We start from the raw sequence: 13,897 nt of genomic DNA, 5'->3' as shown, positions 1-13,897 counted from the left end.
ACACAGACTGAGCCACAAAGCATAAGCACACATAAGCTGTCACCAAGGCATGAACACTCTCTCATGGCACAATAGGGTTTTGTCCCATAGCAGCTTTTTTTTCCACGTTGGGCCAAGCTGACATATGCGGCCTTGGCACAGATGTTAAATGCATGGTTCTAACAATGTGAGAGCTGCCCTTCAGGTAGCCCCTTTCTCCTCTCATTTTTGTCAACATCACAGCCTAACCGCTCTGTCAAAACTTCAGTTCACATGGGCTGCTCTTGTCATCTTTCTACTTAGCATTTCCTACACAGCTCACATGTGTCCTCCCCAGAGGCTGTTGCCTGTTCTGAAGGTTTTTAAGTTCCCTTTAGCCACTACTTCTACCCATCCCATCAAACAGCAAGGATCCTTGGCTACTTACAAAAATGGATAGAAATGTGTACAATACAAACATGTCACAAATTAAGAAACAAAGTGTAGGTCTATAGGATTATGCTGAGGAATGGATTAGAAACCATGGGATCTGGCATCTTCATCTTAACAGGCAATACCAAAACATTCCACAGAATGCCAGTCTCCCTGACAGATTCATATGAGACTTCCCCAACCCCATGGCAGGACACATGCCATGTCTTTATTTGTGAGCATCAGCTGTTATGGATGATCCCTCTGATGAATGCTACCACTGACTAAGAAAACAGCTATTATAGCTTTATGCTATCATACAGGAGAGAGGTGAAAAACAATGATGGGTCCAGCTCAAGATCATAATGACCACTGCATCCAAATTCAACTTTCTATTTACCCTGCTAACAACAACAAAAAAAGCATGAAAACATTTAACAGTTCCCTGCCATTTGCAGTACTGGGCTATTATTGTCAAGGGTTTATGGTATTCCTTTAAAAATAGCACACTATTCAGAGGACAGAGCTTTCAGCAGGACCAACACAGCACTATTGTATCTGTTCCAGAAGACGTAAAGTGAAAACCAACCTTCTTAAATTTTCATGTACAATGTAAGATTCATCTATCAATCTTGATTCTTTACTGAAATATGATATACGCAGAAATGAACACACTAACAAAATATATGAAGATACTTCATCTTTCTCCTGTGGTAAGGATACCTCATGTAACACAGGCTAACCTACTTGTCTATTCTCAGCTGCAAATGCTTGGGATGTCTGTCCCAGTCTGGTGGTGAAGTCAGTCTATCAACATGGCTATCATAAAAACAGTGTAGAATACAGAACAAAGCCAGGCTGTCAGATTCAAAAAAGCAAAACAAAAAATACAGACTGCAGGTTTTGCAGGAAGAAAGAGGAAGGAGAGGTATAAGGGAGAAAATCTACTCATGTTAAAAAAAAAAAAGAATATTAATTTGCAGAACACGAGCTGCATTCTAATAACCCCTTTTGTAGATATATATATTTATTATTATTAATAACAACTGATGTTTGTTGAAAGTACGTTTTGATTCAGGACTATTTCAGGCCTCCTAAATGAGTAATTTTCCAGTCTGTTTATGACTGATTTGGTTTAAAGTGAAAATGGGAATAGTACTCTGATTCCAAAAACGATTGTCCACACAGAGTTCAATCCAAAGTGACAATCCGGAAATAATTTCAGACTAGAACAGGTTTTAAGAAAAGGCCACAAAATGTTCACATAAAAATTACACTATCAATATATTAAGTTTTAACAAAATTTTATCCTCTCAGACATTCCCCTTTTCTCCACAAATTATATATCTACTTTCTAAACTTAATTTAATATTCATATGCTGTCCTTACAATATACAAGAGAAGAGCAGGGTTAGGTTGGTTTTGCAGAACACTGAGAAGAAAAATTTTGATGGATTTTCATTAAAAAAAAAAAAAAAAATCTCACATCCTGTACTTCATTTCATGACTGTAAGAGAAAAGGTTTCCTTTAGATTCTCTTTACAATATAAATGGACAGCGGATGATACATATTTCTATATTTTAATTAGTTAATACATAATATTGAAATAAATATTACTGTAAATAATCTTCTCACAAAGTTTAATGAATATTTCCCAACACCTTTTATCTGGAATTGAGAAAGCTGAGTGCCAGACACAGCAGGCTGATATTGCCACAATGCTTCCTCCACGATGTTTCCTCCCCTCTACCAACAGAGCTCAGAACACTTTAAAAATTAGTTAAGTAACAATATTTTCATAGTATCCAATGGATAACTGCATAATTGGGAACAAAATAAAACTAAACCAGAGCAAAGGGGTTTAGGTTTTTATATGTCAGTGCTTTTTGCTATGACAACCATCCTAGCAATATTTCTAGCAAACAGAATGGATCAGCAAAAATTCTTTTGCTAAAAAGATGAAAAGCCTTCTATAAATCAGGTAAAATATACTGCCAAAGCATCCATTTTTGCTTTTACTTGACCAGCTGTGTCTAGAATCTGTTCCAGCACAGCCATGTAGACAGAAACTATGTAGTCACAAGAGGACTAGTGTTTATTTTTCTCATCTCGCTATCCACAAGAGTGAGTACTTCCTAAAAGATTCAGACTTCCTGACCCTGATGTTTTTTAATGAAGATGAAAAATTAAGAAGGTTTCAGACTTAGCCTCTGAAAATCACCAAAGCTAACAAAGGAACTCATATGCTGTTTTATTCAAATTATATATTTTTCTTCTGCTAGGATCTCATAGACAATTTAATTACCATTTCCTTCATTTCTAGCAGTAATTGTACTCCTCCTGCTGGCCAAACAGATGCAATAACCACAGTCCATCTTTCTGGCAGTGTATCAATTACAAGAGCCGAGAATATTATGAAGCAATTTTCTGCTGTAACACCTAAAGCTGAAAGACTGTCTCTATTGAAATGGCTTCCTCCATTAGCTTTAAAGCTATCACCCTTACCTCGGTATACTTAATTAAACATGTTTGCATTTTTCTTACTTAACCCTTGAAAAATAAAACCAGAAGTGTTAATTCAGAAATAAATACTAACATGGAAACAGTGATCCCATCTGCATAATGCATTAATCAGTACTGTGATAAAATGATCATTTCACAATAGCATTAAAAGCAATTTTAATTCTACAGCTTCTGTGTTATGTACTATTTTATATCCAAAGAACAAAAATTAAGATAAAAGCACGCTGCCAAAAAATTCACAAGTATTTTTAATGAGCAGGAATAAGCTAATTCCAGATGGCCGTTTAGAAAAAAATTACCGAGTTTTTTGAACTGGTGCTAAACACTAGCCCCTGTCAATTGAGAAAATGTAAGCTCTTGGTTACAGCCAAAGAATTGTACTTCCATGAAAGGCAGAAGGTACTGCTGCCTCTGGAATGCTACGGTACTTCAGCTTTAATTGATACACAAAGACTAAAATGATCTTGCAGGATACTTTCCTAAAAAACCTAACTAATAGTAAGAAAATCTCACTGGTCCTGTTCATCTGATGTCAAAATCACATAATTCTGACAAATTACTCTGTGGCACAAAGTTATATGGCATCATATACTTGGCAACACTTAAAAAAAAAAAAATCAGCTTAATGGGGCTCTGATGCCATCTTCCAAGCAGAAGTACTGAGTAGACACACAAATAAATTATTCTTAACTTTCAGTACTTCAGTGTATGCCTGCAATCCTGCAGATGAAAAGCTGAGAAAGCTAAATACTAGTCAGTGTAATACTAGACTCAAAAAGGTCTGAACAGACCAGACCTACTGTGTCTACTAAATTTTTCTATACAGTGTAAACATACTTATCTCCCTGGAGCACAGAATGTTATACACTATAACACAGATCCAATTTTTCAAAAGGAAGAGTGTAATTTGAAGTGTCCATATGTGCAAATTGATAAAGCAAAAACACCCACAACTAAAACAGAACAAAGTGCTCCATTTTTTTCACCACGACTCTGTAAATTTAGGCATCCAAACACAGGAACATGATCCATTCTTCAGGCAACTACATTCAACTGGATTAAAATAATTATTGCATACGTATTCTGTCTCCTAACCTGTCCATCTTCTAAAGGGTAGATATTAAAAGTAGGCCTCTCCAAAAGACTTGAAATTAACCCAGTTAAACCATCAAGAATGAATTTTTTTATGTATTTGTTTTTTAAACTGTTATTATTAGTAACTATTTATTATTACCTCTTTAGAAGTTGTAAACTGTTTGAAGTAAACATGATTTCCCTTTTCCTCTCTTGCGCAGACCATCTCCAAGCAAATCATTTGGTTCCCTTTCATCCTGCTTCTAAAAAGCAAGGCTAACAAACAGAACTTGCATTCTTTATCTAAATGCAGTGTAAATACTTGTAAGTTAGAGCATTCAGGGGGCTCTCACAATAAAAAGCAAATATTCTACCATGGAATTACACTAATTAGAGAAGCACCGTCAAATTCAGAGAAACATTTTATCTTTGGAAAATAACACTCCTTCTAGAAGCCCTGCAATACCCAATACACTATTTGGATCAGTATCACCAAGAAGCCTTTGTGCTTGAAATCTGCAAACCCAGTGCACAGGAAGCCTTCAGAGGCCAAAAGCGTAAGATTACTCTATCCAGAAATATAGCAGGTTAACTGATTTATAAATTAAAAAGAAGTTTACAAAGCTACTGAAACTAGAAGCAAAGGCATTTACATTTAGTTACCTTTCAAGAACACTAACTTTCAAAAACCTAAAATATTATCAGTAAGAAACTTTACTTAAGACGACAGATTTCTTCACTAATACAGAAAGAATGCAATTTCAGATACCTTTTAACTTCAATGCAGCTACAACAAATCAAAATAGCTCCCTCAAATCTCACAATGCCTGTAAAACAAGGTGAGTATGAAAAGCTCATCTGCAACAAACTGGAAACAAAGTGAAAAATGTGAGTACTCCATTTTAAGTGACACATTTTGCAGGTCTGTCTCAGTTTACAAGGCAGTCTCTGTGAAAAGATTCTCCAATCAGACAGGAAATTATTCTCTTTTCCATAATTTCTAGAGTACCTTAAGCCATTTATATGATATATTCATATAGATGAAAAAAAAGAAACCAACTAAATTCCTTTAGAATAATAGTTATTTTAAGAAAGATTTGCAAAAATCCTCAACTTCAGTACATTCCATATAATAAAAAGTTGGTATCTATCAACTTGAATGTAACACTTCTATCAGTTCTAGATGATCCAAGGAGTACTCTCTTACTACATTTTTAGCTCTCCTTTGACACATCATCTTCACATATGCTTTCTTATGATGATCACATCCACTGCAGGCTGATATGGGAGCAAATTAAAAGCTTGGAAGGCTATGCCCCCTTCTTTTCCAGAAGTAGAATTGTTCAGGAAGTTTAATATTCTTATTTTATACCATTTAGGACACAAAATAATATAACAAACTTAAATTGCTCAACAAATGGAAAATGGGACTTGCCTTACCCATTGTGCGGTTGACACACTGGAGGGAAGGGAGGCCATCTAGAGGGACTTTGAAGGGCTGGAGGGGTGGGCCCAGACCAACCTCATGAAGTTCAACAAGGCCAACTGCAAGGTCCTGCACCTGGGTCAGGGCAATCCCAAGCACAGATACAGGCTGGGCCATGAGTGGATCAAGAGCAGCCCTGCGGAGTAGGACTTGGGGGTGTTGGTGGATGATAGGATTAACATGAGCCAACAGTGTGCACCTACAGCCCAGAAAGCTGACTGTATCCTGGGCAGCATCAAGAGAAGTGTGGCCAGCAGGTCAAGGGAGGTGATTCTGTCCCTCTACTTTGCTCTGGTGATACCCCACCTGGAATACTGCATCCAGCTCTGGAGCCCGCAACACGAGAAAGACATGGAGCTGTTGGAGCGAGTCCAGAGGAGGGCTACCAAGATGGTCAGAGGGTTGGAACACCTTTCCTACGAGGACAGCCTGAGAGAGTTGGGCTTGTTCAGCCTGGAAAAGAGACCTTGTAGCAGCCTTCCAGCACCTGGAGGGGGCCTACAAGAAGGCTGGGGAGGGACTTTTTACAAGGGCCTGCAGCAACAGGACAAGGGGTAATGGCTGGAAGCTGGGAGAGGGCAGGTTTAGACTAGATTCAAGGAAGAAGTTCTTCACCCTGAGGGTGGTGAGGCACTGGAACAGGTTGCCTAAGGAAGTTGTGGCTGCCCCCTCCCTGGCAGTGTTCAAGGCCAGGTTAGATGAAGCCTTGAGCAAGGTGGTCAAGTGGGAGGTGTCCCTGCCGTGGCACCGGGGTTGGAACCAGGTGATCTTTGAGGTCCCTTCCAACCCAAACCATTCTATGGTTCTACGATTCTATGATACAACCAAAGGCCAGCCTCCAGCAGCCTGGAAAGATAGGTGTGGCATCACCAGCAGAGAGTACCCTGGGGCATCACATCAACATGGAATAAAAAAAATCTGCAGCACCTCAGTACTTGGAAAAAATCTCAATGAAATTGAGCGTACATTACCAATTTCTGGGATGGTCTCATGTCTCTTCATTTAGGACATCTGGAATGTTATCTTATTTTTAATACATTTTAAACTTGTTTTCTACCTTTTTCTCTTTAGTGTGCTTGTATTTGTCATAGTCCAGCACAAATACAAAGTCCATTTCAGAGTTTGGGTAGAAGTTTTCATGTTTCTTTACGAGCAAGATCTCACAACATTTTCTTCAAAAGAAAGAGTATCAGCTTTGCTATTATAGCACTTTCAAGCATCCAGCAACTTTCAAGAAAACCTCCTGAATATTCTGAACATGGCAGGTAACACATACAAAAATGCACCAGACATAGAGACTTCACAACTTCAATGCCATAACAGAAGACATTCCATAATTTTTTTACTCTATTCCAACCCATAAGTCCATTTTCTCTGTTTGTGTGTTCAACTGCGTTTTGCTGATGACAACATGTTGAAATATGGTAACGGCATATAGTCCAAGTAAAACAAATCAAACTTAATTCTCCCTTATCCCACATGACCTTTTCAAAGCAATGCAAAATACTGTTTCAAAACCAATGTACATTTTTCTGTTTTCAGAATGATTGTATGAGGTTTTATCTCATTTTTCTGGCAATATCAGCATTTTTAAATAGGGACTTAGGATAGATATACACTCTGCATAAATTTACTTTGGAGAAAGTAAAAAGAAATGTGAATACACTTTAAGTAGTTTCCTTGCTTCTTCCTGGCATTCTCTAACCAATTCTAAAGGAAGCTAACTGGTTCTGTCCTCCTTTCCTAGATTTCTAAGAAAACTAATGCTGTGTTTTTAACACATAGAAATCATATACCCTTTCAAAATGATATTTTATTACTGCCCATAAACCAGTTTTCTCACTTGATAACATACTACCTAGATGAACTCAATTCACTGTCAACAATTCAGCCAGCAGAAACACGTAGGAACTACACACCAAAAGAAATTACATTGCAGTACTAGTTATTTATTCACGTCATAGAGAAAACAGATTCTTACCCAGTTTTCTTTTTTCAGAGGCAAAAAGTAGTAGTAATGGCAGAAATCAAGTATCAGTGTATAGAAACTAAGGATCTGAGTGTAGAAACACAGCTGCAAAAACAGCCAATGATTGTCTTCACCAACACAATTATTAATCCTGCAGAGAAACAAAGTATATATATAAAGACAGAAATATAAAGACTTTACCATTGCAGTTATGATATTGTGAATAGGAGAAGTTATGATTAGTTATGGAGCAAACATAAGAACTACTGACTACTCACTCCATTCTCAATCAAAGCGATGGTCTCCACGTGAGAGATGGCAGTTACTGTAAAGAGTGGTTTTCTTACGCTGCCACTTAAAGTGTAGGTTGCATTACTGAGATCACTACTTAGAGCAGGAGACATATAGCAAAGATACTCCTACAATTTTAAGTAATACTCAAGTAACAACACTGGTTTTTAAAAGCCTGCAAAATTTCACAGTAATATGTACTATCTTCTGATAGTTAACACATTTCACTGGTTGTGAACCACAGAGAGTCAAAAAAATGGAAATGCGAATGAATGGTTTGAAATAAATGTGATCACAGTGTACCTCAATGACAAATAAGTATGATTTAGGAAGAAGCCTAAGACACAGAAGACAGAACAGGCATCTCTGTTCAGAAACTCCTGCACACTCCAACACAAGGAGTACAGGAATCACAAGGATTCTAGAAATATTAAGTACAAGATACAAAACCTTTGAAATCTAAGTCTCGTCTGCATCATAGAAGTTACGTTGATGCAATAAATGTGGTTGGGGTGCAATTTCACGCAAGCATTGGCACAGACATCAGTACCAAGCTAGGCCATAATGACAAAAGCACTATACTGGCACTAATTTCTGAAGCAGCAATTGACAAAAAGGGGTAGTCTGAAAAAGGTCTAATCAACATAGGAAAATTCTGTCCTCTGCAGTTCATCATTGACGTCTTGCTGGAAATGATACCTCAGAACTGCTGACAGAAATGTTTAAGCTACAAGCAATAAGCTCAAACAGAGAATTTTAGGCAGATTAGTTCATTTTGACCAAAACGAGTTAGAAAACACTAAAATAAGCAATTTCACTACAAAATCGGAGTGGCTAAGACAAGCGAGGAATGGTACAAGTCAATAACATTTTCTACTCAGCACAGCCATTGGGTAAGCTAAAAACCAAAAACTGTCTGAAACCATGACCTATTTTTATTATTATAAAGAGCATCCCCTCTTATGTTGAAATCATAATCTTGTATTTCAATCCAAGAAACATAAATATTGTTTAATTTCCTACAAAAAATATTTTTTTCCAGCACCAGAAACTAAATTGCTGCAACTGAAATAAATCTGCAATGCACAAATTAATTATGTTGAGACCAGTTTTAGGAGTAAAAATTCCAATTCTTGAAACAAATATTCCAAAACTATATGGCACATAATAATTTGACAATGATAAATTCTTACTGCAACAGTTCTTACTGTCAGTTTTACCTGTAGACATCAGAAAGTCCCAAAGCTCTTCTTCCCCTGCTTTAAATGCCTAATGATTAAGCACTACTGGGAAAGAAATGTGACAAATGAGCAATAGTCGAGACCATGAACTTTGAAGTGGTTCACTAAAGCAACAGTAGATTGTTAGAACAAATGTCCTGGTCTTACCACGGACAGTGGTGATCCATCCTCCTCACACAATGTCCACAACGACTGCAATGGTGCGAACGCTTTGGTCTCATCATATTGCATTTGTTACACAACTCCCAATATTCTCGTTCTACATGAAATATAAAGACACCTTAGAGAGATTTTAAACTCATTACAGCACACTCATGATAAATCTGTATGCTAGCAATTCAAAGAGAAAAACATTCTTACTATGAAATGAGAAGGGTAAGCAGCATATAAAAAACCTTTTTCCCACATTCACTTTAATTAAACTGGAAGATAATACTGCCACTCGGTGCCAGTTTTCTTCTCCAAAATCCTCTCTCTTCCTACACATTTCTAGTGATTTCTAGTAATTATTACAGCACAAAAGCTGTCATTCAAACAAGGAATACCATAATTCAATTATTTTCTTATATGTCTACTGTGAAAAAAACATATCTGCTAGACAAAACCATTGTACGATCTCCCTGACATTCCAAAACCTCCTGAGGAAATACTACTACTCAAATTCGTCAAAGATAACTAACTAAAATGAAGTACACAATAAACACTTCACAGCAGCATCTTCCATCTCAAAGCATTTTAAGACATGCATCTTTACATATAAGGCAACCAAAGGAAAGAAGATAGGCTTGTATTTAAAAATATACACTATTTTTGGGTGCCAAATGTGAGATTCTTTAAGCTGATCTCCAGAGATACTGAGTAGCTGAAACTACCAGGAGCTACTGTTGCTCAGCTCAGGTATTGTTGATTTCACACTGCACCACCAAAATTAAAGAAAGCCTTTGAAAATGAAAATTCAAATTATATATTCAGAAAGTTCATCTTCACATGGGAAACAAATCACCACAACACTGTGATACTTCCACCCACAAAAGCATACATTTTCTGTCTTTAAAGAAAATAGGTGCATGACTGAGAATCTTAAATACTTCAACTGGTTGCTTCTGCCTAAATAGAACTTTGTGACACAGAAAATTTCATAAATCCCAGAGGAAAAAAATAAGCTTAGTTTTTACAGTAGGGCATTCTGAAATGTTATACAGTAAAGCATTGTCCCTATGTAAACAAAATAAAGTTAAATTTAGCACTTCTAAGCCACCTGCGGGCAGCTCTAATCTTGTCTTTCTTGCTGCAAAATAACATTTGGACACTGGAAGTAAAGAAGCCCAATATCTGAGATCACTAAACTAATGCCAGACAGAAACTGATTTACAATCTGTTCACATAAATCCAGTGTCACAAAGCTGTCACGCCCTAATAGGGTAGCTACCAGCAGTTCAGAAACAACCCAACCTCATTTTTTAATATAATTTATACCATGCAAAAATGTACCATCCTGTCAGAGTAGAGAATACCAGAACAGAAGTGCTACTTTAAAAAAGTACAAAACCCCTGATATAGCACACACCAGATCATAATACCAATGTCACAGTAAAAAGCCTCAGTGTTCCACCTTCAGAGGTATCTACAAAGTATCCCTGCCATATGAAATGAAGGGAGCATGAAGAAGTTGGAGAGCTATTCAAAGCGATCCCTTAGAAGAGAAAGAAACATTTGTGCACAAAGGGAAATTGTACTGGTCCTGGTATCTTGCTGGCAAATGAACATTCAGTCATAAATGTAATCATCTTTAACTGTACTGAGTGTCTTCATTCTCCAGCTCAGGTTGCAGAATCCACATTGCTCTTTCTGCAGCAAGAACTCTGACCGCAGAACCCAAATCTGAGCCACATTTCATTTTACTGGATCAAAGGCTTAGTTACCAGGAGCAGAAAGAACACCAACATGAGATTTTCTGCGATCAGTGTTTCACATCTGAACCCCAGGGAGTCACGTCCCTTCCTACGATCTGCTGCTGAGTTTGTGCACAACATAACATCAGCGCTGAGGCTAAACAGGTCATGTTTCCAAATGCATCATCCTAGATTCTCACTAACTTCAGGAGAGAGAGCAAAACGTTACTCCTGGCATCCATCACATTGCAAAACATGACAGAATATTCATCCCTCACTGTGTTTGATATATTTTCTACATTCAAAAAGTTTTTTCTCATAATGTGACAAAGCTCATGCTGTTTAATAGCCCTACTCCATTCTAAACTGCTATGTAAAAGCTCTATGCACTAGACAAGCACCTTAATAGCACCAAACAGTTCATAAAAATATTGGCTTTCTCTGTGGAGAATTATTAAGGTTTCAAACTTCCTCCAACTTCTGGAGCGTTGGATACCATACAGGAATTGTGTGATAAATTCACAAAGACAAAAGGGAATTCTCACTGTAGCAACACAATGTAACTAGCCTTACACTTGTTCGGTTGACGTTCCCTACAAACATCAGTCACTGCAAAAAAAAAGAAGTGTAAAAAAATGCACAGGTAAAATCCAGCATAAGGCTACCTTCTACCACCACTTTCAACATCTTATAATTTTACTGAGAAAAAATATGTAAAATTATGACTAACCATTTCTGAACATTTTTTATTAATTATCAAGTTAGAAGTATGTGAAACATGTTTGAAAGTCTAGAATGCAAAAAAATTCTTCCAATGGAAAAGTTTCCTAGCAAAGTGCCTATATAACTAAACTTCTGATGGTACACAAATTTTGAAAAAGAAGTTTTGAGTCCACACCAGGACAGTTATAGAAATTTACCAGCTAAAAAGTGACATACCAATTTTAAATTCATTAACAATATAGGCTTCAGCAGAGACAGATCATGGTTTCCATCAAATCTCACAAAATCAAATCCTAATTATTTTGAGGACATTAAAATAACTTGTATTCAATTACACAGAAACAACTTAATATACCTGTAATTGGTATCTTTGGGTTTTCAGGTAGCTTTCCTGGATCAGCTACTGAGGCTCTTAGTAATGAAGCTATACAAAACAATGAGCAGAAGTAATAACCTGAAAAGATAAAACAGCATTTGTTAGTCTTTTTCAGGTGTACAAAATATCTACCATACACTGCATCAAAAATATAGATGCTCCAGAACTGAGTTGGAAACTACTCAGCCTTCTCTTTCAATTCCAGATACATTTTTGGTACTACACAGTCTACAATATTAAGTAATCCTCAGACTTAAATTAAAAGGGTGAGGAAAAGGTAGCAGTGAACATTGTTTTGATAGCACCAGCAGGATGCCACTATGGCCTTACTGCTGTATTTAAGAAGTTCCTCCACTGTCTTATCAAATAAGCACCAATCATTCTACACCTCCAAGCCTCTACGTGAAAGGACATTCCCAATAGATCATCTTCACTCTAAAGCTGGTTCCAGTAAAAATTCAAGCCTTTTCCCAAGCACAACCTATTAGCATAACTCATATTAGCTGACTCGTCAAGGGATGTATGACAAAACAAACAAAACTTGGTTTGTCAACCATCAGTATTACCACCTCAAATTCTGACAAGTACTAAGTGCTGTGGGCCTGAAATTCTGTCAACAAGTTCTAGCTACAGGATCCAAAAGCCATATTAATGCTTTTCCCCAGCTTCCACACAAACAAATTTTACCACAACATCTTTGAAATGAATGAAGTGTCTCAACTTCTCAGAACACAAAAATGTAGGACGTGTGCCAGTACTCTTAGCCTTTATCCTTCACCTTATTATTTTCTGACCTTTCTCATATATGTTAACTACTGCCCAAAGATACTATTTTTACTAGTAGATAGAAGGGCTAAGTTAAAATGACTTACACAAAATTGCCACAACTGAAATATGTCCCTCTTCATAGTGAGGAAAAAGGATGACTTTTGGAATGAAGATTGTATTGTACAGCCAGACAAAGATAATCAGACCCATGCAGCACCAACCCTGAGGGTCAACCACGAAGTGAATTTGTCGTCCCATTGAACACAAACAGGTGATAATCTGTCACCACTCAGAAGAAAATATTATCCTAGAGAGATAAATAAAAAAATAAATAAGAGAGTAAATTCACTGGTATCATGCAACCTACAGGGTTCCACATACGTCCAAACAGGAAAAAAAAAACCAAAACTGTCAGCTATTGATTTAATGAATTAAATGAAAACTTACAGACATTTAACAAATGCTGTTCAAGTACCAGGAGCAGAAACATTTAATGATTTCATTAATTAGTTACATTTCACTAAAAAGTAACATTTATGATCAAGATGCAAGTAAAACACGTATCTGGGAAAACTATTAAGTAATAGGTACAGCAAACAACTGTCAGTCACCTGACAGAAGCAAAGGATACAAACATTAAAGAAAAGAAGTCTCCCATCAAAATAAAAAGATTGCAAAGCAAACAAGGAATACAGGGAATGATTTCTGTTATACAAGGATTCATCCCACCTACCTATCGTAGTCTCCCAACTATATTTCAAGATTATTTTTTTAAAGCTTGTATGCTAAAATAGTCACAAGCTTCCCTAAGAATTTGTCATTGTTCCCTGCTTGAAAAAACCTCCTTCGTGGCATTTATAGCAAACCAATAAAGGAACCACACTACCACATCTTTCATGTAGATCATTACAAAGTATCATACAATACTAAGTTTTCTCACTATTAATCACACTTAAAACATCAAGGTTTCCATTCTGATAGTTTAGTGTGCTGGGTTCTTTCTTATTTTAGACTGAAGAAACCCCACAAAGTCTTACAGAATGAACATCAAAGCTTCATAAACTGATTTTCACAAAAACACAGCACTAAGCTCTAAGCACTACTCAGCAGAACCTGCAAGGGAAGGATTACTATGGTTACTTTTTTTGTCAGGCTGTCTTCAT

The 13,897-nt window shown here is 36.8% G+C and overlaps 1 protein-coding gene across 1 annotated transcript in view; it reads right to left on the bottom strand.

Moving 5' to 3' along the window:
* ZDHHC21 (zDHHC palmitoyltransferase 21) overlaps window positions 1–13,897 on the bottom strand; it is a 38,692-nt gene that overhangs the window by 18,566 nt on the left and 6,229 nt on the right. The window contains exons 3-7 of the mRNA XM_086479697.1: window positions 12,956–13,041; window positions 12,839–12,868; window positions 11,946–12,044; window positions 9,123–9,234; window positions 7,456–7,594 (exon numbers count right to left, since the gene is read on the bottom strand). Coding sequence (XP_086335823.1) covers window positions 7,456–7,594; window positions 9,123–9,234; window positions 11,946–12,044; window positions 12,839–12,868; window positions 12,956–12,992 — 417 coding nt within the window. The 5' untranslated portion in view covers window positions 12,993–13,041. The remainder of the gene's footprint in view (window positions 1–7,455; window positions 7,595–9,122; window positions 9,235–11,945; window positions 12,045–12,838; window positions 12,869–12,955; window positions 13,042–13,897) is intronic.

This window comes from Leptosomus discolor, chromosome Z, assembly GCF_034619465.1.
Source record: "Leptosomus discolor isolate bLepDis1 chromosome Z, bLepDis1.hap2, whole genome shotgun sequence".
Lineage (NCBI taxonomy): Eukaryota > Metazoa > Chordata > Aves > Leptosomiformes > Leptosomidae > Leptosomus > Leptosomus discolor.
Note: the sequence above shows the minus strand (reverse complement) of the source record. Positions and strands in the feature narration are given on the sequence as shown.